Source organism: Dipodomys merriami, unplaced genomic scaffold, assembly GCF_024711535.1.
Source record: "Dipodomys merriami isolate MVZ:Mamm:240054 unplaced genomic scaffold, mDipMer1.0.p SCAF_1, whole genome shotgun sequence".
NCBI classification, from domain to species: Eukaryota; Metazoa; Chordata; class Mammalia; order Rodentia; family Heteromyidae; genus Dipodomys; species Dipodomys merriami.
The window spans coordinates 151819-178145 of record NW_027202270.1 but is presented as its reverse complement, the minus strand read 5'-3'; the positions used below and the strand labels follow the sequence as shown (position 1 = coordinate 178145).

Sequence of the window (26327 nt, the reverse complement as noted above, 5' to 3'; positions counted from 1 at the left end):
GCTCAAGCAGTAGAGTGCTCGCCTTGAGCTGCAGAGCATAGGGACAGCGCCCAGGCCCAGAGTTCAAGCCCCATGACAGAAGTCACAGCCTTCCAAGATGCCAGGATTACAGACATAAACACTGGCACATAGCTCTCAGCGCATGGTTAAGACAGGGACTTGCTAACTTTTGCCCTTGCTGGCCTCAACTCATGACCCTCCTTTCTCCACCCCAAGTATCTGTCTCTTTAAAAGAGGTACTACTGGAGGCATGACTCAAATGGTAGAGTTCCAGCCTTGAGAAAAAAGCCAAGTTAAGAGCACAAAGCCCTGAGTTCAATCCTCAGTACTGGCACCAAAACAACACAACAGCGGCAAAAACAGATAAGGTGCCGGGCGCTGGTGGCTCACGCCTGTAATCCTAGCTACTCAGGAGGCTGAGATCTGAGGATCGCGGTTCAAAGCCAGCCCGGGCAGGAGAGACCGTGAGACTCCTATCTCCAATAAAACCACCAGAAAACCGGAAGTGGCGCTGTAGCTCAAGTGGTAGAGTGCTTGCCTTGAGCTGAAGAGCTGAGGGACAGCGCTCAGGCCCAGAGTTCAAGCCCCACGGCCGACAAAAAAAAAAAAAAAAAAACAGATAAGGTGTAGTGTGTTACACAGAGAAGCCCTATCCCAAAATAATGATGGTGATGATTACATCTGCCAGGCAATAGTGGCTCATGCATGTAATCTTAGCTATTCAGCAGGCTGAGATCTGAACATTATGGTTTGTATTCAGCCCAGGCAGACAAATCTGAGAGACTCCTGTTTTTCAAATAACCAGCAAAAAGCCAGAACTGGAGTTGTGGCTCAAATGGTAGATCACTAGTCATGAGTGAAAGAGCCGACCAAGAAGAGTGTGAGGTCCGGAGCACAGTCATCAGTGCTGGCACACAGGGAAGAATCTGAGAATCACAGTGCTGTTTCCTCTCCCTCAACTTACCCCAGAGGGTAAGTGTCCTCTTGTCTTCAGTGACACTACAGTGGCAAATTTCTGTACAGGAATATTGACCGAAATCAGGGATCCCATTATGTTTGGGTTAACAAGCCTCTAGTTTGTGGTCTACCTAACCTCTTAAAAAAAATATAATGAAAAAAATATATATATAATGGAACCAGAAAGTACTATTTTTACTAAGCCTGTGCCTCGTGATCAAAAGCTGCTTGTGTGTGCCTCTCTCTGCCCGTTTGCTGGCATGACTTTCGGACCCAGGCAGCCCAGGAGCAGGGTTACGACTTACGAGAAGTTGAGCATGGGCTGGCCTACATGGGAGATGTGCACCTCCTCCAGGTACTGAAAAGGCTGCAGCGTCGGGAAGGTCCCGGCTCCCGGAGGGTCTGACAGCCAGGTGCCCAGCATCCACGAAAGCGGCTCCACCACGGGGCTCATCTGGGGAGGCTCTGAAAACAAATGCGAGTCAGTGAGGGGGGCTCCTTCCAACTGCCGGCGGGCTTTCCGGAGGGAGCGCACCGCTCCCGGAGGACGCCTTCAGCAGACACACGTGGACACGGCCCTAAGATCTGTCTTCAGAACCTCTGCACTCCCACAGAAGGACAGGACGCAGAGGCCTGCGGAGTGAAGGGAGCGTGGAGAGCAGCTCCTGACCGAGTCGGGGGGATAGTCACACGCGGCTGCGGGCCGCGGAGCAGGAGGGCGTCAGGGAAGGAGGCTCCCTTCCTGCAGGAGTCCAGGGGCTCAGCTCTCTCTCCCTACGGGTAAGGGTGACGGCAGAGGCTGGAATGCTCAGGGACCAGCAAGCAGAAGACAAGAGCACTGGGGGAGGGGGGGGCTGCTCTTCCAGGCCGCTCCGGGAGGAGGAGGGGCTGGGACGGCTTCTGCACTCGGCTCCCGTGACCCTGGGGTCAGCGTGGCGCAGTGACTACACTCTCCCCGCACTCTCCCGGGTCCCTTGGAGGACCTGCTGCCAGGCTGACTCCCAGATACCCCAGCAAGCCCACCCGGCAAACCCAGGTGCGGGAACCGGGAGGCTGAAAGTGGCTCTGGGAGAAGCACAGGTGGAGACCCCTCCCTGGACCGCACACATGCGCTGAGGACCAGGACCCAGAGGCCCTGATGTGACACTGAGGCTGGTCCCCTGAGGACGGTGACCAGGAGAAGAGCTCAGCCTGACACCCTCAGGCCACACACACAGTGTTGACAAGCGGGACCTGGGGAGGAGGGAGGTCCCCCAACAGCCGGCACACACAAGCACGGAAGTGGGTGGAGAGCACCAAGCAGCCACAGGGCAAATCCGTCAGCCTGCACTGGGCTGGGGAAGCCAGGCCCTGCTCCAGACCTCCCGAACTGGGATAGAGCTTCCTAATTACATACCGGAGAAGTTCACGATCATCACAACCCTTGAAGGAAGAACTGGGTGCAGAACCTCCAGGTGCTATTGCCGGAGGCCCCTCACTCATCCTATTCTACACACCAGACGCTCCTGGGAAGAGAGCTGTGAGAGCTGGCCCACAGAACGCTCCACCAGGCCTCCCGGAGAGCGCTAGTGAGGACGGCTGTAGAGTCACAGGGCACACTGGGAGGGGAGCTGCTGGGGAGTCAGGGAGGGATGGCAAAAACACTGGTGGGCAGAGGAGGCTGGCCTAGGCCCGGGGGCAGCGGTAGCGCAATGGAAGGACCAGCTTCCAGCTATGCCTGAAGGTCAGACAGGAGCTGACAGGATTTGCTGACGCTTAGACAGAGGAGAGAGGTTTTGGGTCTGAGCAGCCAAGAGGACGAAGAGCTCTGGGAGGAGGCCTAACCTCAACCTCACCTATCTAAAACAGCCAACTCCAGGATACATAGACATCATTTTTCTCACACCAAGAGGGAGGACTTTAGAGAATGTTCCGGTTTGACTTTATCAGGTTTAGAATGGAATGTTCTCTGCAAACGTCAGGCCTCTCTTGAGCCCTCTGGCCTGTGAGTGTGTGGCGCATCCCCAGGCAGCAGGGTGACCGCTGTACTGCCTGCTCCGCCTGCTCCGCCTGCACACGGGCTGGACTCCGAGCCACGATGCTCATGCCCTGCACCGGGGAAGCCCAAGCCCCGCCGGGTGGTCTCACCAGCTGGCCGCTGGCCCTCGGCTCAAGTGTGGGGCTGGCACAAGCCCAGCCAACTCACACACTGGGCTTGGGGAGTGACCAGGGCATCTAGAGCCTCGCCCCCCCAACAGTGACTGCAACTGTAACCCCCCCCCCACACACACACGCGCTCTCCAGCGCGGGCACCACTCCCTGGGGACGTGAGTGGGGCAGGGAGGACAGCCGGAGCCCCGGAGGGCCTCGTGGGACCCCAGAGGGGCAGGCCGAAGTCCTGCATGTTGCTCCAGAGATGCTCGTCCTGGGGCTGGGAAGGTGGCTCAGTGGTAGAGCACCAGCCTTGAGCTGAAGAGCTCAGGGACAGCGCCCAGGCCCAGAGTTCAGGGACAGCGCCCAGGCCCAGAGCTGAGGGACAGCGCCCAGGCCCAGGGCTCAGGCCCCACGACTGACAAAAAAAATGAAAGAAATGAGCGTCCTTCTTACAAAGCCCCCCTCATCCCCAGGAGGCTGCTGTCCTTAAAGCTCCCAAGAAAACCAGCCTCAAGATGCAGCACGCCTGCCAGTGACGCGTCCTGCGGCACTCTCATCCCCCTCTGCTACCAGGCCGGAGGGGACGAGCCCTGTCTGCCCCTCGGGTGGAAGGCTTGCAGAGCAGGCAGGCAGAAAGGGTCTGCATGCTCTTAGGAGGTAGAGCTAGGACCGGACCTGACCACAAGGACCCTGTGCCCCGATCCCAGCCCTACAGCTCACTAAGGGGAGATGTCAACAGATGCAGTAGTGGTAATAGGTGTCCTCAGGCCAGTGCCCAGGCCTGCCCTCCTGTCCTCACGTTCCCACATCTCTACCCCTCCTGTATGGTCACACCCAGCTTCTCCCTTCCAGGGTCCTCTCCTCTGTGTATTCATTACCAGGTGAAAGCTTCTACCTTCTAGAACTAGCCTGGTCCTCTCTGAGACACTGACTGCTATCCCCACCCCCAGCCACCGTGTCCCACTGGGGAGACCTGTCCTCATCTCGTCTGGTTCTGAGGGATCTTAAGGGAAATGTCCTCAAATGTTGAGGGTCAGAGACAAGGAGAGATAGGTCAGAGATGGGAAAAGGTAACCACAAACAAGAATAAGGACAGTAAGGGGCTGGGAAGGTGGCTCAGTGGTAGAGCGCTTGCCTTGCATGCATGAGGCCCTGGGTTCCATTCCTCAGCATCACATAAGCAAAAAGAAAAAAGCCGGAAGTGGCGCTGTGGCTCAAGTGGTAGAGCACTAGTCTTGAGCTGAAGAGCTGAGGGACAGCACCCAGGGCCAGAGTTCAGGCCCCACGATTGGACACCCCCCTCCAAAAAAAAGAATAAGGACAGTAACAGAAGCAAGGAGGCAGAGAGACCAGAGAACAGAGACAGAGATAGAGACTAGTTTTGCTCTTTCTTCCTTTATATCTGGTGTGAGGACTTTTTTCCCTTCCTAAATGCTGGGGCTTGGATCCAGGGCCTTGAACTCTAGGCCTGACTCATGGCTGGGGCCCAACCACTTGAATCATACCTCCACTTCCAGCTTTTTGCTGGTTAACTCAGATAAGACTCTGTTATAGCTGGGCGCTGGTGGCTCACGCCTGTAATCCTAGCTACTCAGGAGGATGAGATCTGAGGATCACGGTTCAAAACCAGCCCGGGCAGAAAAGTCTGTGAGACTCATCTCCAATTAACCACTAGAAAACCAGAAGTGGTGCTGTGGTTCAAGTGGTAGAGTGCTAGCCTTGAGCTGAAGAGCTGAGGGACAGCGCCCAGGCCCAGAGTTCAAGCCCCCGATCGACCAAAAAAAAAAACCAAAAAAAAATCTGGTATGTTGGCCTGGGCTGGCTTCAAACTATGATCCTCAGATCTCAGCTTCTGAGTAGCTATGATTATAGGTGTGAGCCACTGGTACCCAGATTATCTGAGGACCTTTCTGGGGATACAATTAGTAAGTCAGCATTGTGTCTCTGCCATTTCTAGGAATTTAGGAAAAAAAGATGAAGATGAAAAACTTCCCTAAACTCAATTTTCAGGGAAAACAGATCACAGATATAATCCACAGCCTCCTGGGGCCACAAGAAGTTGGGTGGCTGGAGCAGTGGAGTGTAAGAGAGGCTGGGAAGCCAGGTGCACGGATTGAGAACGACAATGGGCAGAGAGGCCCACCATGGCCCTTCAGGCTGCCGGGCAGGATTCTGACCCCTGGGGCCTCGGAGGCTCCTCTGGTCCCGGACAGAGGGCTGCACACAGGCAACTCCTATGTGTAGCAGATGCAGGTGCATCTGGCAGTGGAAAATGAGCAGGCTGGCCTCGGTGCTCAGTGATGTCACCAGACCATCAGAAGACCTCTGCGGTCAGGTGTGTGGCGCGTGGCACCCGGAGGAAAAGTGTGTGTGCAGCCACGGCTTTCTCCAGCTAAGAGTGAGGCACCACAGGGCAGGGGCAGGGGCAGGCAGAGACCGAATGGAGAGAAAGCATGGACACGTCCATCCTGCTCGCTGAGTCATGTCTGAGCCGGGTCTGACGATGGAGTCCAGGTTGGCCGTGCCCGCCTCAGCCCCCACGGCGCGGAGGGCAGGTCTGCCACTACGCCTGGCCACCACAGCCTTTAGAACTGGGTTTATTGCTAGTGTTAGTGTCATGTTTTTGCTTCTGGGTTTTTTTTCTTGTCAGTCGTGGGGCTTGAACTCGGGGCCTCGTGCACTCAAGGTGAGCACTCTACCACTGAGCACTTTCCCAGCCCTGGCAGTTGTCTTTTTTTTTTTTTTTTTTTTTTTGGTCGGTCGTGGGGCTTGAACTCTGGGCCTGGGCGCTGTCCCTTAGCTCTTCAGCTCAAAGCGAGCGCTCTACCACTTGGGCTACAGCGCCACTTCCAGTTTTCTGGTGGTTTTATTGGAGATAGGAGTCTCACGGTCTTTCCTGCCCAGGCTGGCTTTGAACCGCGATCCTCAGATCTCAGCCTCCTGAGTAGCTAGGATTACAGGCGTGAGCCACCAGCGCCTGGCTTGGCAGTTGTCTTTTTGAAGGCTGCACACTATAAACATAAAACTTGAGAAGGAAATGGCAAGAAAACTAGTGGTGACCCATGAACTGGCAAAGAAAAAAGCTAAACCAAATCACCAGCCCTGGGAGTTCTGCCGTGGGACCTGCTGGGGCACAGGACAGTGAAGAGCTGAGAAGAAAAATCAAGAACCACGGTAAAATGCAGCGGAGTGCCTTCACCATTGCTGGAACTCCTCCTGAGCATGAAGCAGGACCCAGCAACTCCGTTCCCAAAGACAGGCCTAACAGAAAGGAAAACACCTGTCACAAGTGCTGGCCGTAGCACGATGCATCACTGGCTGAAGTGGAAACAGGCAGACAAATGCTGTGTGTCCAGATGGTAAATACTGGTCGGCTATAAGGAGGAGGGAAGGCTGGCACCCAACCCCTAGCTACTCAAGAAGCTGAGATATGAAGATGGCAGGTTGAAAAGTCTGGGAAATTCCATCTTCAACTAACCAGCAAAATGCTGGCTGAAGGCATGACCCTGAATCAAGCTATGGTACTGGCCAAAAAAGAAAAAAAAAGAATGAAGAGTATGCTAAAACCTGAGTGACCTTTTAAAACATTGCACTCTGCCAAGACAGGGCGGTGGATGGAAGTCCATCCACACTGACGGGGCGGTGGAAGTCCATCCACACTGACAGGGCGGTGGAAGTCCATCCACACTGACGGGGCGGTGGAAGTCCATCCACACTGACGGGGCAGTGGAAGTCCATCCACACTGATGGGGAAGGGCGGTGGAAGTCCATCCACACTGACAGGGCGGTGGAAGTCCATCCACACTGACGGGGCAGTGGAAGTCCATCCACACTGACAGGGCAGTGGAAGTCCATCCACACTGACAGGGCAGGGCGGTGGAAGTCCATCCACACTGACGGGGCAGTGGAAGTCCATCCACACTGATGGGGAAGGGCGGTGGAAGTCCATCCACACTGACGGGGCAGTGGAAGTCCATCCGCACTGACAGGGCAGTGGAAGTCCATCCACACTGACAGGGCAGTGGAAGTCCATCCACACTGACGGGACAGTGGAAGTCCATCCACACTGACGGGGCAGTGGAAGTCCATCCACACTGACGGGGCAGGGCGGTGGAAGTCCATCCACACTGACAGGGCAGTGGAAGTCCATCCACACTGACGGGGCAGGGCGGTGGAAGTCCATCCACACTGACGGGGCAGTGGAAGTCCATCCACACTGACGGGGCAGTGGAAGTCCATCCACACTGACGGGGCAGTGGAAGTCCATCCACACTGACGGGGCAGTGGAAGTCCATCCACACTGACGGGGCAGGGCGGTGGAAGTCCATCCACACTGACGGGGCAGTGGAAGTCCATCCACACTGACAGGGCAGTGGAAGTCCATCCACACTGACGGGGCAGTGGAAGTCCATCCACACTGACAGGGCAGTGGAAGTCCATCCACACTGACGGGGCGGTGGAAGTCCATCCACACTGACAGGGCGGTGGAAGTCCATCCACACTGACGGGGCAGTGGAAGTCCATCCACACTGACGGGGAAGGGTGGTGGAAGTCCATCCACACTGACGGGGCAGTGGAAGTCCATCCACACTGACGGGGCAGTGGAAGTCCATCCACACTGACAGGGCAGTGGAAGTCCATCCACACTGACAGGGCAGTGGAAGTCCATCCACACTGACGGGGCGGTGGAAGTCCATCCACACTGACGGGGCAGGGCGGTGGAAGTCCATCCACACTGACAGTGCGGTGGAAGTCCATCCACACTGACGGGGCAGGTCCGTGTTTCTCCACAGCAGAGAATGTAGCATGGTAGCCAGGCCCTCGTGTGCCACACACAGGCCACAGAGTCACACCCACACACTGCAAGTGTGGCGGCCCAGAGACTGGCTGTCAGCGGAAGATGTACATTGGCTTCTGAAAGTCTAGAAAAAGAATTCCAAGTTTTTTATTCCAAACTTCCAATTATCTTGAAAATTCTAAATTCGTGGTTGTCACGTGTTGACTTGATAATGCTTTAACACTAAGGGTTAGATAAAATGTATCTTTAAAAGTAGTTTCATGGAAGGGTGCTGTGGCTCAATGTAGTAGAGCACTAGCCTTGCACAAAAGATCTCAGAGACAGCGCTCAGGACCTGAGTTCAAGTCCCAAGACTGTCACCTTTCTAAAGTGAGTGTATCACATATGAAGCTCAGATTGTCTTTTGCTAGGCGGCGGCGCTGGGCCAGCACCCCCAGAGTCAGCATTGCAGAGTGAGTACTGTCTGCTCCGGGGGGGGCTGGCGATCCAGGGCCTGTTGCGGCAGACCTTTTAATATTTCATAAGATACTCACTTTGGGGACAGAAGAGCCACTTCCTGAAGACTTGGTCGCATTTTTAAAGGCTCTGTGGTGGGAACCCCACACAGCCCGTCCACCTGGCCTGTCTGAGCTGTCACTGCCCTGCCGGGCGGTGGCGCCCCCTGGAGGCAGCGGCCACAGCCGCTCTACACCCACAGCACATCCTGCCTTCTTCCTCAGGCTTTACATCTGATCGATGGCTGCTGAGCTAGAAGGAAATGGTTCGCTCAGAGCACAGCTAGGGGCTGAAGCTGGACCACCGCCCCCAGCTGGCTTGGGGAGGTGCTGGACTGGTGGAGGGGCTAAGCCGGAGGTCGCAGGCCAGCAGGCATTCCTCTGGGGGAAGTTATCTTGCCCCTTCTCTCTCTCTCTCTCTGCAATGAGGTGAAAAATCTTCTCCCTCATGTGCCCCTGCTGCCACGATGTTCTGCTCACGTGCACGTAGCCACGAGACCACAGAATGAACCCTCTTGAGATCTGGCCTAAATGAATTTTCCCCCTCTAAGGTCTTCATTGGTCATTTGGTCTCAATGGGCAGTGAAAGTAACTAACAGGCAAGCTTCATGCTAGCACACCTACTTCCTGCAGCCAGGAGGGACTGACCGACTGACCAAAGTATTCAGTTACCAACACAATGGAGAGCAAAGGGAACAAACAATAAAACCGCCATAAAATACTGGTGAGAACTTGCTATAGCGGGTGGTGAGAGGAGAGCAAGGACTGGGCTTCCGAGAGGTCTGGCCAGGCTTAACTGAACATCCAGAGTTGAAATGCCTTCATCCAGAGAAGGTGGGACAGTGCCTTCCCTCAACTCTAGGCCGAGATATTCAAGAGTAGGAACTCAGACGAGATGCCAAGAGGGTCTGTCACAGGAGGTGGAAAGGAGGCAGGTGGGGAGACCTACGGAAAGTCATGCTCCAGGGGCATCCTGTGCTCAGGTGACAGGCAGGTGGAGAAAGGTGACGCACTTGGACAAGCTGGGCTGGGGTGGAGAAAAAGCAGTGCCCAGAGGTCTGAGTCAGGCCACCAGGCCTACAAACGGCCTGGCACCCAGCCATTCCTCTGGGTGCGTGGGCATAGGCATAGGCAGGGCCTGGCTGTGGGGGCCCTAGGGGCGTGAGGCTAGGCTTTGGTCTGCCCCTTCCATGCTCAGCAACCAAGTGGCGCCACAGCTGAGTGAGCCTTGCTCAACAGGAGCCGCAGGAGGGAGGGAATGAGGACTGGAGAAAGGGGCTGGGGACTGGAGGTCTGCAGTGTGACAGGATCACGCAGGCGAGCGCCACGGCGGTCAGGGAGCCCCGTGTCCAGGCCGAGGCAGGACTGCGATGCACCATGGTCCCGAGCGCTGCTGAGGTAGAAAGCAGCCTCAGGCCTGCATGGGCCACCAAGGACACCTAGCAGAGGAGCAGGCAGGGAGAGACTGCAGCTTCTGTGCTCGCCAAGCCTGGCTGGAAGCCATTCATCCAGCGGTGCTTGTTGGGTTGTGACTAATTAAACTTGTTCTATTAACTGTGGATCCGTGTGACATGGGAAAGGCACATGAGGCCTTGCAGGCCATCCACACAGGGCTCAGCAGGTCCTGCAGACGGTGAGCCTGGGCCCTCGGCTCCCACGTGGCCGGGCAGGTCCCATAGACAGGGACCACAGCACACAACACTTGGAAATGCAAGGAGAAGCAGGATAAGGAGATTCTAGGATGACTCCAAAGACACATGCCAGGGTAGAAAATGGGGCGGGACTGGAATGAAGGGAGGGCTGCCATGTCCATACACCAGCTGGTGAGGGCACTCACGGTGAGTTACCAGCCAAAGATCTGGCTATGCAGTAGAATATCAAACTGCTGAGATACACCTCAAGCTGTATTAAGTCCTCCTAGCTTGCTGTTGCTAATGCATTTTAATTTGGTCAAGAAAGCAGACTGGGCAGTAATCAGAGCTTCTTCTCAGCCGCACTGGCCCCCTGGTCCTGCTTCGAGTCAGGCAGGCTGTCCTGGGGCTGACCTGGGGCTGGCTCCTCAGCCCGACCCCACCTGGTAAAGGCCAGTGCCTCAGCCCCACCCCACCTGGTAATGGCCAGTGCCTCAGCCCCACCCCACCTGGTAAAGGCCAGTGCCTCAGCCCCACCCCACCTGGTAATGGCCAGTGCCTCAGCCCCACCCCACCTGGTAACGGCCAGTGCCTCAGCCCCACCCCACCTGGTAAAGGCCAGTGCCTCAGCCCCACCCCACCTGGTAACGGCCAGTGCCTCAGCCCCACCCCACCTGGTAACGGCCAGTGCTTCTGCCCCACCCCACCTGGTAAAGGCCAGTGCCTCAGCCCCACCCCACCTGGTAAAGGCCAGTGTTTCAGCCCCACCCCACCTGGTAACGGCCAGTGCTTCTGCCCCACCCCACCTGGTAAAGGCCAGTGCCTCAGCCCCGCCCCACATGGTAAAGGCCAGTGTTTCAGCCCCACCCCACCTGGTAACGGCCAGTGCCTCAGCCCCACCCCACCTGGTAACGGCCAGTGCCTCAGCCAGTCTCCTTGCTTTCACTGAAGCATTAGACTGTGGGTAAGGATGACTAATAAATTATAGAACCCAAACATTGAGTTAAAGAGTCTGGATGTGTGTTGAAATTCATCAAACTGTATCCTCAAGAATTGTATACTGCCAGGTGCCGGTGGTTCATTCAAGCCTGTAATTCTATCTACTCAGGAGGCTGAAATCTTAGGGTCGCAGTTCAACGCCAGCCTGAGTAGGAAAATCTGTGACTCTCATCCCCAATTAACCACCAAAAAGCTGGCAATGGAGCTGTGGAAGAGAGCTAGCCTTGCGCAGAAAAGCTCAGGGATAGCGTCCAGACCCAGGATCAGTTAAAAAAAAATACATTTTGCCCTATGTAAATTAGGCTTCATTAAAACAAAACATTAAATAACTCTGATCATATAAAATAGTATGTATCAAAATGAACTCCAGGACATGGAAACAAGAGGCTTTTTGTTATTTTTGTTTTCTTTTTGCCTTGTTTGTTCATGTATTTGTCTTAAATGGAGGGACGGAAGGTGAACAAATGCAGCAGTGGTACTCACTAGACACTATGTGGAAAATGAACTGTGTAACTTGTGGATGGGGAGGGGAGGGGAAAACCGGAGAACGAAGGAAGGGATGACACCGTCCAAAAAGAAATGCACTCATTACCTGAGTTATGAAACTTCTCTGCACATAACAAAAGAAAAATCAAAAACAAAGTAAGACAAGAAGAGTGGAGCATGCCTATAATCCCAGCACTAGGGAAGCTGAGGCAGAGGACTGGAGCTCAGGTTAGCCTGGGTTACAGGGCAAAACTTTGTGTAAGAAAAAGGAGACAGAGGGGCTGGGAAGGTGGCTCAGTGGTAGAGCGCTTGCCTTGCATGCATGAGGCCCTCAGCACCACATAAGCAAAAAAAGCTGGAGGTGGTGCTGTGGTTCAAGTGGTAGAGCGCCAGCCTTGAGCTGAAGAGCTGAGGGACAGCGCCCAGGCCCAGAGTTCAGGCCCCATGACCAACAGCAACAACAAAAAAGAGACAGAAAAGGAAAAGGAAAGGAAAAAAGAAAAAAAAGTTTAAGGATCTAGCCTATTTGCAACTTTTAATCTCCTTAAAAATAAATCAGATAGGTTTTGGTATACATTTTTTCTGATTTCATTTTCCTTTTATTATCTCAAACAAATTGCAAAAATAAAAATTTAAATTGTCTACAAATAAAATTTAAATTTCCACTTCTGTCCCTAGACATTGAAAGCAGGCTTACCCATCCCTACGTTGTCTGAACTCCAGCAAGACACACCGTCAAGGTTCCTCAAGGTTGTTTTCTGCCATGACGGGAAATGTTTGCACCTGGCTGTTAATGTGCTTCAGGAAGTGAATGCCAACTCTTAACAGAGCATTCTGGGAAATGTAGTCCACTATCAAAGATCATGTCCCACAAGAAAGTAGAAGACAAGGATCTCCGTCCTGGAGATCATAGAATTTTAGGACTGCATTTTATCAATGAGAGATGAGCCCAGGAGCTTAAAAGTCCTGTGTAGAGTGAGGAGCAAGCCTTCCTGCTTGCTATGTCCACTGAATAGGAAAGCAAAGAACCAACTCATTAGATGAGGAAAACACATTGAGCCAGGCACATAGCAGAAGCTAGAATAGACATTCCAAGGGCTTCTGAAGTATAGTTTTTTTGTCTTCAAGTCAGCTGGCCTGGCTGGAAGAGTGGATCAAGTGGTAGAGCACCTGTCTAGCAAGCACAGCTCCCTGAGTTCAAACACAGTATTGCCATTAAAAAAAAAAAAAAAACAGAATAAGCAGGCCTCCCTCTACCTTGGCTTAGGTTAAATATAGAAGTCTGGGCTGTTACATCAGAATAATGGGGTGGGTGGGCTTCCAGTTCCAATTTCCATAGTAAAAGGCATGCAAGTCATAGTCTCATCTTACACTAAGAAAAACACAGAAACAAAGAGGGAAATGAGGCGGGGGGGGGGGGGGGGGCTCTCCCAAAACAGAAGCCCAGCCAGGGTCCGGGTAGCTGGGGCACAACTGACAGATCTGCGATACCCAGGGTGCCTCGAATGAATGCAGGAAGCTGAGGAGCAAGACCAAATCTGCTGGGACTGTAGTCCTGGGGCCCCACATTTTCAGGGGTTTTGGAAGGCCACCAAATCCACACCTTAAGAAGTTGGGGCAGCAGACTATTCTGAAATAAGCATGAAGCTTTCTCTGGAACCAGGGCTGCTCCACAGTGACACATCTCACCTGGGAAAGGGCATGTTTGCACCCAGCTCCTGACCCTTCCTGTGTCCCCCAAGGAGACAAGCTACACTTGTGAAGGTCACAGCGCAGAGCTACCGGCCATTGCAGGGCTGACGTCTAACCCTGAGTACAGATCACTGTTCCTCCCTGCACCCCACCTGACAGGGCTCCTGCCCAGGAGTGGCTCACAGCACCGAGAGTGCCAGGAACACTTACTGGAGGTTCCCAGAGGACTAGGAACAGAGGGGCTCGAAGCCCTCGGCATCTATGGCCACTCAGTTCACGGTACTACTTCGTCAATTTACCTCCCTTTCTGCCATCTAGTGCTCACCGTTAGACATTACAGGAGACTGCCCTGGCTAGGCTCCTGCACTGGCCCTCAGACCTGGCTAAAAACCAAAATGGAGCTGGACATGGGGTACATAATTGTAATCTCAGAACTCAGGAGGCTGAACCCAAGGCAGCAAAAGCCCGTAGAGAGCTTGGGGGCATCTCCATTGTAGAAAGCTTGCCAGCCTGAGAGGTAAGGAAGAAATACTTCAGGTAAAAACCGAGGGAATTTGACCCAGCCAGCCCAGGTCCAGCCCACAGTCTGCCTGCCAGTATCCTCCCGGGAGCCTCCAGGCCCTCAGCCTTTTACTCAGGATGAGTGATAAACCAGACATGTCTGAGGGGGAGAGGTCTGACTGATCACTGAAGAGACCTAATACTGAGGAAAAAAACACTCTTTCCTCAAAGTAAATTGTGTGTCCCAACACCCTAAAATGGGGGTGTCCTGGCAAAACCAAGCGTCCACACCAGGAGGCTTGTTTCTATAGACCTATGTGTAGCGATTTCAGGCACCTGCAGATGGCTTCCCCACTGTTTCCTGAGAGGTCAACAGTAGTCAAGTTAAATTTGTTTTTAAACTGAACTTCCAGACAGCAGATGCACACACAGTGATCTCACCATCGGTGACCCTTGTGTGACAGAGCAAGGCAGCTTTAACCTAGTGAATGCCTGCATTGCTTTGTCATCATTAAAAAGCTGAATGCTTTTGCAAAACAAACAAACAAAAAACAACAAAAACCTGAGGGAATTTATTCCCTGCAAGAAATATGGAAAGATTTTCATGGAGAAGGTGTCTGATACACTTCAGGAAAAAAACACGAATCAAGAGAGGAAGAGCACCGTTAAAGGAGTAAGATAAAGCAATTGCTTTTCTCTTGCAGTGTTGAGGCCTCAAGATAACCTATGTTCTTCGTATTCTTGAGCTTCTGTGCTCAAGGCTAGCACTTTACCACCTGAGCCACAGCGCCACTTCCAGCTTATTTTTTTATTTTTATTTTTTATGGTCAATTGGAGATAAGAGTCTCACAGACTTTCCTGCCCTGTCTGACTTCAAACCTTGATCCTCAGATCTTAGCTTCCTCAGTAGCTAGGATTACAGGTAGGTGTAAGCCACTAGCACCCAGCTCGTATTCTTATAGTAACATAGTGGCTGACAGCAGCTATTCCATAAAGAACGGAAGAGGGACTGTCAGGAAGGACAGAGGAGAGGATGTGGGGCTGCTGAAGGTGGACCTGACTAGCTCTGAATGTGCAGTGCCAGCTCTAGGACAAATCACTAAAAAGTTTTTTTGTTTTTTGGTTGTGGGGCCTGACTCTGGGCGCTGTCCCTCAGCTCTTCAGCTCAAGGCTAGCACTCAACACTTGAGCCACAGCGCCACTTCTTGCTTTTTTTCCCTGCTTATGTGGTGCTGAGGAATTGAACCCAGGGCCTCATGCATGCTAGGCAAATACTCTACAACTGAGCCACCTTCCCAGCCCTAAAAAGTTTTAAAAAGAAGTATTATTGATAAGTTAAGAGTAGTGAGAAAATAAAACCATGTAAAATGCTGTTAAAAAAAGAGAAGGGGGACTGGGAATGTGGCTTAGTGGTAGAGTGTTTGCCTAGCATTCATGAAGCCCTGGAGGGCTGGGAAGGTGGCTCAGTGGTAGAGCGCTTGCCTTGCATGCATGAAGCCCTGGGTTCGATTCCTCAGCACCACATAAGCAAAAAGAAAAAAGCCGGAAGTGGTGCTATGGCTCAAGTGGTAGAGCGCTAGCCTTGAGCTGAAGAGCTGAGGGACAGCGCCCAGGCCCAGAGTTCAGGACCCACGACCAGAACCAAAAAAATAAAATAAAATAAAATAATAAAAAAAATTAAGCCCTGGATTCTATTCCTCAGTACCATATAAACAGATAAGGCTGGAAATGGTGCTGTGACTCAAGTGATAAGAGTGCTAGCCTTGAGCAAAAAAGCTCAGTGACAGTGCCCAGGCCCTGAGTTCAAGCCCCAGGACGAGAGAGAGAGAGAGAGAGAGAGAGAGAGAGAGAGAGAGAGAGAGAGAGAGGGAGAGAGGGAGAGAGGGAGAGAGGGAGAGAGGGAGAGAGGGAGAGAGGGAGAGAGAGAGAGAGAGGGAGAGGGAGGGAGGGAGAGAGAGGGAGGGAGAGAGAGGGAGGGAGAGAGAGAGGGAGAGAGAGAGAGAGGGAGAGAGAGAGAGGGAGAGAGAGAGAGAGGGAGAGAGAGAGGGAGAGGGAGAGAGAGGGAGAGGGAGAGGGAGAGGGAGAGAGAGAGAGGGAGAGGGAGAGGGAGAGGGAGAGGGAGAGGGAGAGGGAGAGGGAGAGGGAGAGGGAGAGGGAGAGGGAGAGGGAGAGGGAGAGGGAGAGGGAGAGGGAGAGAGAGAGAACTAGTGACTCATGCCTGTAATTCTAGCTACGCAGGTTGCTAGGATCTGAGGATTGTGGTTTGAAACCAGCCTGGAAAACAAAGTCTGAGACTCATATCTCTGAGACACATATCTCTGATTAACCACCAAAAAGCTGCAGGTGAAATTGTGGTTTAAGTGGTAGAGAGCTAGACTTGAGTAGATAAAAGTCAAAGGACTTAGTGAATGGCCTAACTCCACAGAACTAATGAACTATTTAACAAAATGAATACCAACAAGCAGAAATGGGGGGGGGTAAATGATGTGGGGGGGGCCCACAGGAATGGAGAGAGGAACGGTGAGCAAATGTAGTCACTATGTTTGATGTATAGTATGCAAAATCGGAGCTATACAACTTGAGGGAGGGATGGGGGGGGAAACTGGGGCAGACTGATGGAGGGGGGCACTGATCAAGAGGCGCTGTATTCAGAACCTGAGTTATGGAACTGCAGACTCTTGGGACAACTACTTGATTTAGAAAAACAAAAAGCTAAAAAGCTAAGGGATAGCACCTAGGTCCTGTGTTCAAGCTCCAGTAGTGGCAGAAGAAAAAAAAAAGACAAAGGAAAAACTAGGGAAGAAAACAAAAGAAGCAAATAGAAAGCAGTTACAATCATGGCCAGTATTAATATAACAATTTCAATAATCACTTTAAATGAGAATGGTCTAAGTATACCAATTAAAACTGTCAGAGGATATTTAAAATAAGATGACCCAGGGGGCGGGGGGAGGATGGGAAGGGATGGGAAGGGGAAAGAAAGGAGGAGGCTACAATGCTTGATAGAAATGTACTCATTATCTTGCCCATCTAATTGTAACCCCTCTGTACAGTATTTTCACAATAAAAAATATTAAAAAAAGATAACCCAATTTTATGTTGTTTATGAGAAACCAACTTTAAACATACATATGGATTAAAAGTAAAGAGAAAATTGGGTACAGCGACACTTGTGAATCTAATACTTGAGAAGCTAAGGAAGAAGGGTTAAAAGTTTGAAAGAGGGGCTGGGAAGGTGGCTCAGTGGTAGAGCGCTTGCCTTGCATGCCTGAGGCCCTGGGTTTGATTCCTCAGCACCACACGAGCAAAAAGAAAAAAACCCAGAAGTGGCATTGTGGCTCAAGTGGTAGAGCGCTAGCCTTGAGCTGAAGAGCTGAGGGACAGTGCCCAGGCCCAGAGTTCAGGCCCCATGACAGGACCTCCCCCCCACAAAAAAAAGGCTTTTAAGTCAGGTACTGGTGGCTCACTCCTACATATCCTAGCTACTCAGGAGCTGAGATCTGAGGATCCTGGTTAAAAGCCAGCAGGAGGAAAGTCTGTGAGATTCATTTTTTTTTTTTGTCTTTTCTTTTTTGGTACTGGGGATTGAACCCAGGACGTTGCACTTGTTAGGCAAGCGCTTTGCCACTGAGCTACATCCCAGCCCGTCTGTGAGATTCTTATCTCCAATTAACCACCAGAAAACAGTAGTAGTGCTGTAGTTCAAAGTGGTAAAGCACTAACCTTGAGCAAAAAGAGCTCAGGGACAGTGCCCAGACCTGGAATTTGAGCCCCCCCCCCCCCAAAAAAAGGGAAGGACTCAGGTTTTTCAGTGTTGATAAAAATTAAGGAAAATGTATGCATTTAACATCTTAACACAGAAAGATTTGACATATACACAGGAGAAATGGGCAGCTTCAGAATCCCAAAGGACCAGCCTGCCATTCCAAAAATCAGGAAGTGAGGCAACAGATCTGCTGACTCACTCTGTGAGCTGTGGTGGGCAGGGGTCAAAGGAACCAGCCAGCAGGTGAAGAGGGTACACCCTTATCAAACCTCGCACAAAGCACAGAAACAGGCTGTGTGTAAACTGCAGAGCAAAGGCTCTCAAAGACTGTTTGATACAAAGAAACTCAAGGCAGCTGGGCACCAGTGGCTCACACCTGTAATCCTAGGTACTCAGGAGGCTGAGATATGAATATCACTGTTCAAAGCCCGACCAGACAGGCCAAGTCCATGAGACTCATCTCCAAGAAAAAAGCCAGAATTGGAGCTATGGCTCAAGTAGTAGAGTGGTAGCCGTGAACACAAAAGCTCAGAACAGTGCCTATGCCCTGAGTTCAAGCAAGCCCCAGGATGGACAGATGGACAGATGGATGGACACATACACACACACACAAAATTAAACTCTAAAAAAGTTCTGCTTCCTCACTCATCCACTTGAAAGCTGACTGACCAGCATTCTAAATAACTGTAGGGTTAAAGAGTGAAGCCAGCAGGTATCGGTGGCTCACATCTGTAATCCTAGCTACTTAGGAGGCTGGGATCTGAGGATCGAAGTTTGAAGCCAGCCCAGGCAGGAAAGTCCATCACATTCTTATCTCCAATGAACTACTTGGAAAAAGTTGGAAGTGGCACTATGGCTCAAGTGGTAGAATACTAGCTTTGAGCCAAAGATGCTCAGGGATGGTGCCCAGCCCTGAGTTCAAGACCTAGGACTGGCACAAAACAAAGAGTGAATTGAGGCCCAAACGACAGGAGCAAATCCAGGGTAAGGCCAGTGCAGAGAACAACCAAGCCTCAATCACAGCTGTCAGGAAACATACTAGGATAGTGTCCAAGCCTCAATCACAGCTGTGGGGAAATATACTCAGATGGAGAAAGGAGAAACAATGTAGATAAAGTCAGGACTACTTATTTGGAAAAAAATATACTAGTTACAAACTTTGGAAGTCCAAGAACAGAAAAATATACAAAGAGTAACATTAAGTGTGAAAACTACAAAAGCAACCTAGAATTTTAAGGATACAGTGTACTTGTATACCAACTGGACTCAACTCCACTGGCTGCTCTCTTTTCAAGGTGGCCTGGAAACTTATCTCTTAGTTTTTTCTGTTTCTCTGCCAGTACAGAAGGCCCTGAAACTCATTAGCCTGAAGTGTTAACCATATGTTCATTGACAACAAATGAAACGCACAATGCACTAAGAAAATGCCTTTCCCGAGGCTGGGAAGGTGGCTCAGTGAAAGAGCGCTTGCCTTGCATGCATGAGGCCCTGGATTCGATTCCTCAGCACCACATAAGCAGAAAAAGCTGGAAGTGGCGCTGTGGCTCAAGTGGTAGAGCGCTAGCCTTGAGCTGAAGAGCTGAGGGACAGTGCCCAGGCCCAGAGTTCAGGCCCCACGACTGGCAAAAAAAAAAAAAAAGAAAAAAAGAAAATGCCTTTCCCATAACAAAGGACAGTCATTAATATATAGTGGACCTAAAAATCAAGTTTTAAAGTACTCAACAGTAAAAGAGGGGGAACCCAGAAACACAGCAAATATACAGATATACTCTACCTATTTGCACAAGGATAACATGTTTGTAGAAGTAAAGAAAGTTGTCCTAGAGACAACACACCACTGTGTGTGCACGTGTTGGTCGTGGGGCTCGACTTCCGCCCCCCACACTGTCACTCAGGGCTGATCCACCACCACTTGAGGCGTGGCTCCACTAAGGCGTTTTTTTCTACTACAAGATGCACCTTTTCTTTCTTTCATAGCTCTGGAATGAGGATGACCACTAAGGCATTTTGCTGGCTAATTGAAGATAGAATCGCTTAGCTTTTTTGGCCCAGGATGGCTTCAAGCCTCAGTCCTCAGATTTTACCCTTCTGAGTAGCTAGGGTTATAGATATAAGCCACTGGCACCCAGCTGCATTATTATTAAAAAGAAATTTCCTTTTTTTGTTTTGTTTTGGGCCAGTCCTGGGGCTTGAACCCAGAGCTTGGGCATAGTCCCTAAAGTTATTTTGCTCAAGGATAATAGTACTGTACCAATTGAGCCAGAGTGACACTTACAGCTTTCTTGGTAGTTTAGTGGAGATAAGAATCTCACAGATTTTCCTGCCCAGTCTGGCTCCAAACTGTGAACCTTAGATCTCAAGCTCCTGAGTAGCTAGAATTATAAGAGTGACCAATAGCACCTGGCTACTATCCTTTTATTTACTTTGTCGTGGGGCTTAAGCTGGGAGTCTGGGCACTGTCCATGAGCTCTTTTGCTCAAGGGTAGCACTCTACCACTTCAGCCACAGAGTCACTTCTGATTTTCTTGTGGTTAACTGGAGATAAGAGTCTCACAGACTTTCCCCTGATCTGGCTTAGAACTGCAGTCCTCAGATCTCAGCCTCCTGAGTAGCTAGGGTTACAGGCGTGAGCCACCAGCACCTGGCTCCAATTTGCTTATTTTACTTTTTTGTCCCAGTCCTGGGGCTTGAACTCAGGGTCTGAGGGCTGTCCCTAAGCCTTTTCTTCTACTACTTGAGTCACAGCTCCACTTCCAGTATTTTTTTTTTTTTTTTTGAGTAATTTATTGGACATAAGACTCTCACCGACTTTCCTGCCTGGGCTGGTTTTGACCTGCGATCCTCAGATCTCAGCCTCCCGAGTAGCTAGGATTATAAGCATGAGCCACCAGCGCCCAGCTTCCTAGACTTTTATTCTAAGAGTTTGGCCAGAACTATGTCCAAATAAATGGGCAGCAGAAGCACTTTGTGCTGAGCCGTGCAGGCCTCCCTCACCGTATGGGAATGCGAAATCTCCCAGGTGCAGAGCCTCTTGTGACTGCAAGTGAGATCAGCCTTCTAACCTGTGTTCCCTGGGTATATGAAGTGTGGCTTCTTAGCAGAGCCCCTCCTGAGACTGCAGAGAACACGTGGCCACAGAGGACATTTCAGGAAGAACCCTCCTAGCTGGCAGGAAGCGGGGGAGCGCGCGCTGGGTACTGACCGCGACCGGGGGGCAGCAGGCCACTCAGGTAGGGGAAGCTCGCCCTCCTCAGCTCATCCAGCTTCTCCTGCAGCTTGCGCACCTGGCTGTCGGAGCGGCTGACCCTCTGCCGAAGACTCTTCAGCTCGCCATTCTTCTTTTCCACCTGTTCCCTCAGGCAGCACACCTGGCTCTTGTTCTGCCGAGAGGAGAAGCAGTAGGAGTGCAGGGAGTCGATGAGCTTGCAGGCCCCGGATGCCGACAGGATGACCTCATTGATGGACATGGGGCTGGCATCGCTGTGCTCGCTCTGCACCGCTTCTGCGGCCGGCTTCGGGGTGACATCGTTTGGAGGGGCAGAGGAGCTCTGGGAAGGCTTCTGAGGTGTTGCTGTGAGTGAGGACCTCGGGGGGCTCTGGGCCACACTCTTGTCAGGCCCCAGGTTATTCCCGCTGCAGCTTGGCTCCACATCTCTCTTCGGTCTCTTTCGGTCTATAGGGTCTCGAGGGACAGATGGCCTCTCTCGAGTGTGCTTGGAGGAGAAACTGTAAGAATGAAGAGAGCCTATGAACTTGCAAGCCCCGGACCCTGGCGGGGTAAAGTCGTCCATGGAGATGCCACTCTTGTCTGCCCCACTCACGTCCGCCAGGGACGTGGCATTCTGATGGCCAGCCTCTGCCTGGCTGCCTATCACTGGAGTGATCATCCTAGCTCCTGGAGTTCTTTCCAAAGACTGCTGCTCCTGCTCCCAACGGACAGCTTCTGTGGCGGCCTCAGGTGTGGTGTCACCGTGCAGGGCTGGTCGCTTCAGCTTGCCTGACTCTGGCTTGGCCATTGGATTTTCACCAGAGGAAGAGGACCCTGCGCCTCCTTTCCCAGCTGTGATGTTTGTGGGTCCCCTCACGCTCCCCGAGGCCTTGCTGGTGTCCTTTCTTCTAGTTCGGCCATGGCTTCCAGCCCCCCTCTTCTTCTCTGAGAGGTGGAAGATGGAGGGTACCGCGGTGGGCTTGAGTAGGCGGTGCTGGTCCTCCAGCCTTTTGGAAAAGCTGTCTTTGGTGAAATGTTCGCTACAGAGGAATGAGTACTTAGTGGGGGTCCAGTTATCCCTCTGAACAGCTTTTAACCACTGGATCAGGCGTTTTGAGTCCTTTAAGGGGAACCTGTGGGACACAAATAATTAGAAATTACTAAATGTTTCTCCCTGGTGAATAACAACAAATATGGTCAAAGACATTCATCTGAATTCTGAAAACAAAACAATGAAACCTATTGAAACTCTTAAGAAGGGTAAAGAGGGTAAGGGAGAGTTTTAGAAGGGGTGGGTTTTGGGGGGATGCGCGGTCTGTACATATAAAAATATCACCATGAGGAAGTGGCGCTGTGGCTCAAGTGGTAGAGCACTCGCCTTGAGCTGAAGAGCGTAGGCCCAGAGTTCAAGCCCCGCGACCGACCAAAAAAAAAAAAAAAAAAAGAAATCACCCTGAATCTTCCTTATACATTAATGTATACTAGTAAAATCCTGACTCCTAAAACTACCAACTATAAAATTGAAACAAGTATTTCTTACAAGCATCTAAACTTATATTGACTTCATCTGCTTCAAGATAATTTAAGGACATTAAAACCATCTTCTATTGCAAGTCATTACTGGAATGGAAAGAAAGAGGGAAGATCTCTGCTACCCTGGAGGAGCCCAAATCTGCAAGGCAGATAGGAGCGAAGCATAAGGGTCTTCCCGGTGGTGGCAAATGAGTACAGAGGATACAAAGAGGCAGGATAGTGTCTGGACAACAGGAAATAACTCCAAGAAGCTGACCAGTGATTGGCCCTTTGTAGTACCTAGAAGGCAGGGCTATGGGCATTAAAACCAGGACTGCTGACCCTCCCCCCCCCCCCCACTGGGAAGCCAGGAAGTGACTACCAGAGATGGGGATCAAGAAGCTAGGGAAACATCCCAGGTGTCCAGCCTGGTGCCAGCCCTAGCTGTGGCCCAGGAAGCTAAGCACATGGGAACCAGCTCTAGACGACGACTCAGAAGCTATAGTTCCTTGATCCTCTGTGCTTCCACCACAAGACTCCCCCAGACTGGGTGAAGTATAGGGACATTTTATATATATATATATGTGTGTGTGTATGTATACACACTTTTTATACAATAAGCCAGTCACAAGTGGATAAATACTACATGTGCTCCAACAAACACAGTAGGATACCTATATAGGCTACTGAGAGCAGTCAAGTTCATATAGACAAACTAAAGCAGTTGTTGGGGGTGGGAAGCAAGGGGAGGGAAGTTGGGGTCATGATGAATAGGAACAGGAACAAGAGTTTCGGCTTCCTAAGATAAAAAGAGTTATAGGAATAGATGGTGGTGATGGTTACTCAATAATATGCATGCATGTAGTCCCATGAACTGTAAACCAAAAATGTTTAGGAGCTGGGCACCAGTGGCTCATACCTGTAATCCTAGTTACTCAGCAATCAGGTCTGAAGATCTCAGTTTCAAGCCAGCCTGGGCAGGTAAATCCATAAAAGTCTCTCCCTCCACCCCTCACCCCCCAGTCCTGGCGCTTGAAATCTGGGCCTGGTTAGTGCTCTACCACTTGAACCACAGAGTGACTTCTGCTTTTTTCTGAGTAACTTACGGGCCATGTCTCACACACTTTCCTGCCCAAGCTGGCTTTGAACCGGGCTCCTCAGGTCTCAGCCTCCTAGGATGAACAGGCCCAGGAGATTCTAATCTCCAATTAACTACCAAAAAGCAAGAAGTGGACCAGTGGCTCAAGTGGTAGAGCACTAGCCTTGAGCAGTAAAAGCCCAGGGACAGTGCCCAGGCCCTGTGAGTTCAAGCCCGAGGACTGTCACCACAAAGTAAGGGACTGGAGGCGTGGTTCAGCTGCTGAGCGCAAGAATTTTATGCCGTGTCTTACGCCACAATTAACTAGCTTCTAGAGATTCTGGGTGTCCTTTCTTCCTGATTATCAAGAAAGATAATGTAGTGATCACGTCTTCGGAGAGACAGGATGTGTACTGGAGCTGGCTCAGACCCCACTGCACGCTGGGGGGGGGGGGCGGGCAGGGGTCCCGGCGGGGAGGGGGGGCAGGGGTCCCGGTGGGGGGGGGACAGGGGTCCCGGCCGGGGGTCCCCTCTCCGCGCGAGCCCCACCGCGGCCTCCCCGCCCGGGGCCCGGCCCGTTGTGGAGCCCGCGGCCGCGTTCTCCAGAGCAGCGCCGTCGCGCGGGGCCGTCGGGGCGCGGGGCGCGGCCGCGGGCCCACGCCGAGAACTTCCCCGGACGGCGCGCGCCGGCGCCCGGCTCGGGAACTTACTCCCGGCCCCGGCGCTCCGTGCCGCGGCTCGCAGGGCGCGGACCCCGCGCGCCCCGGGGTGGCGGCCGCGGACGGCGCCCGGCCCGCCCGGCGTGCTCGGCCCGGCCCCGGCCCCGGCCCCGGCGCGGGCCGCGGACCCCGCCGGCCGCCGAGGCAGGAAGTGGAGCCGCGCCCGCGGGACCACCGCGCCGCCCGCGCCGGGGCCCCGAGCCCGGGAGGGCCGGTCCCCCGCGGACGCGCCGCGCCCGATCGCGCTGCGGGGCCGGGGGGACCCGCCACGGGGGCCGGGCGGGCCCGGGACGGGGCCCGGCCGCCGCGGGAGTTGAACGGCGTCCCGGGGGCCTCCCGGCGGCCCCGCCGCCCGCGGCGCCCGGCTCAGAGACGGCGGCCGGGCCAAGGTCACACAGCGCCGGGCCGCCGCGCCCGGGCCCGGCTCGGGGCCCCCAGCCCCGGAGGCCGGCGCGCGGCCTCAGTTTCCCCGCGGGCCCGGCGGGCCGCGGCGGGGGCGTGGCGGGCCGCGTACCTGTGGAAGGAGACGGCGCGCTTCTCGCCCTTGCCCTGCCGGTTGGAGCAGTTCACGGCCGCGCAGCAGATCACCATCGCGGGCTCCGGCCCAGCGCGCCGCCGGGCTCTGGCCCTCGCCGCCCGCCCGCCGGCCCGGCCCGCCCCGAGGGAGCGCGGCGACACGGCTCGGGACGTGGGTCGCGGCTGCGCCGTACGGCAAGATGGCGGCGCGCGGCCGCCCGCCGCGGGCGGCGCCCGGGCAGCCGGGGCTCGGCGCGGGGCCGCGGGGCGGCGCGGCGGCGGCGGCGGGCGGGCGGCCGGGCGGGCGGGCGGCGGGCGCGGGAGCCGCCCCGAGGCCGAGTGCGTCCGGCGGCATGCGCGAGCGGCCGTCCGTACGACAAGATGGCCGCGCCCGCCCGGCCGAGCCCGTCGCGCCGGCCGGGCCCCGGGGTCCTCGGAGGGGCGCAGCGCCGCACCCGGCGCCGGGTCCCGTCAGGGCGGCCGCGGCCCCGCCTCGCGCCTCCGGCGTCCGGCCCCGCCTCCGCCGCCGCGCCGCCGTACGCCGAGATGGCGGCGCCCGCGCTTCCGCCGCCCGCGCCCGGTCCTCGCGCGCTTGGCCCCCGCGGCTTTCCGTCGCCGCGTCGCCCGGCGGCCTGTCGGGGCGACGCCGGGGTCAGTCCGCGGCCGGCCGGCGAAGATGGACGCAGGTGAGGAGGGCGGGGAGCGGGCCCCCGCCCCGGCCCCGGCCCGGCCCGCCGCCCGAGGCTCGCGGGGCCCGCCCGGCGGCGGAGCTCGCGGAGGGCGCCCGGACGGCCGGTCGGGCCGCCTCTCCGCGCCGCGTCCCGGCCCCGGCCTTGCCGGGCCGCCGGCGCCCCTCGGTCCTCCCGGCCCGGCGCGGGGAGGGCGGGCGGCCTCCGGGCCTCGCGGCTGTGGCTGCCGGGCGCGCGCGCAGGGGCCCGGCCGGCCGAGCGGAGCCGGGGAGCGCCGTAACTCGGTGGAAGTTGTCCGTCGCGGCTCCACCTCTTGTTGTTACATTCAACCACCTGCCGCCAACCCGGGCGTCGTCTGCGGCCGGCGGAGCGCGGAGCTGCGGGGCTGCCCGCACCGCACTCCGCGCGCCCCGCCCGGCTGCCCCGGCTGCCCCGGCTGCCCGCACCGCACTCCGCGCGCCCCGCCCGGCTGCCCCGGCTGCCCGCACCGCACTCCGCGCGCCCCGCCCGGCCCGGCCCGGCCCGGCTGCCCCGGCCGCCCGCACTCCGCGCGCTCCGGGCCGGGAAGCCGGCGAGACGGGGCCGGGACGCGGCGCGGAGAGGCGGCCGGACCGGCCGTCCGCGAGCTCCGCCCGTCTGCATTCGCCTTTGCCGGCGGACACTCGGAGGTGCGGGTCGGTGCCAGGCGCGGGGCCGCCGGGGCTGCGGGTTGCCAGGCCTTATGTCTTGAGCGGTGGGCACCAGACGCCTTGTTGCTGGGCCTTGGGCTGGAAGAAGGCTTGCAGCCCTTTGCTCGTCTACTGTTTAGGCATCGGTGTTTGTCCCTAAGGCTATTCCTAGGAGAGAAACGGGCGGGTGCACCCGTCGTGTAACCAAATTTCACGTAAATGTAAATGCTACGAATACAACCACGTGGTCACTTGACAATACCTTACTGACTCCAGTAGTACTTGTGGGATCAAGGTAGAAAAGAAGTTTGGGTTTTTAGGCCTGTGTTGTTGCTGATTAAAACATTTGAGGAAGTGGGCACTGGTGGCTCTCACCTGTAATCCTAGCCACCCGGAGGCTGAGGTCTGAGGATCGAGATTCAAAGCCAGCCGAGGCTAGAACTTTCATAGGACACTTTACCTCCAATAAGCCACTCAGCA

At 54.2% G+C, this 26327-nt stretch overlaps 2 protein-coding genes across 3 annotated transcripts in view; one reads left to right on the top strand and one right to left on the bottom strand.

The window, feature by feature from the left end:
- Positions 1–24648, bottom strand: part of Thap4 (THAP domain containing 4) — a 32387-nt gene extending 7739 nt beyond the window's left edge. Inside the window, exons 1-3 of one of the 2 annotated variants that reach the window (XM_070000252.1) lie at positions 24489–24648; positions 20660–21798; positions 1263–1422 (exon numbers count right to left, since the gene is read on the bottom strand). In XM_070000252.1, the coding sequence (XP_069856353.1) occupies positions 1263–1422; positions 20660–21798; positions 24489–24565 (1376 nt within the window). In that variant the 5' untranslated portion in view covers positions 24566–24648. Of the gene's footprint in view, positions 1–1262; positions 1423–12195; positions 12298–20659; positions 21799–24488 lie in introns of those variants that run through there. The other variant, XM_070000319.1, reaches the window with a different exon arrangement.
- A 373-nt stretch (positions 24649–25021) lies between these two features.
- Atg4b (autophagy related 4B cysteine peptidase) overlaps positions 25022–26327 on the top strand; it is a 28721-nt gene continuing 27415 nt past the window's right edge. The window contains exon 1 of the mRNA XM_070000121.1: positions 25022–25176. Within this exon, the coding sequence (XP_069856222.1) occupies positions 25167–25176 (10 nt within the window). The 5' untranslated portion in view covers positions 25022–25166. The remainder of the gene's footprint in view (positions 25177–26327) is intronic.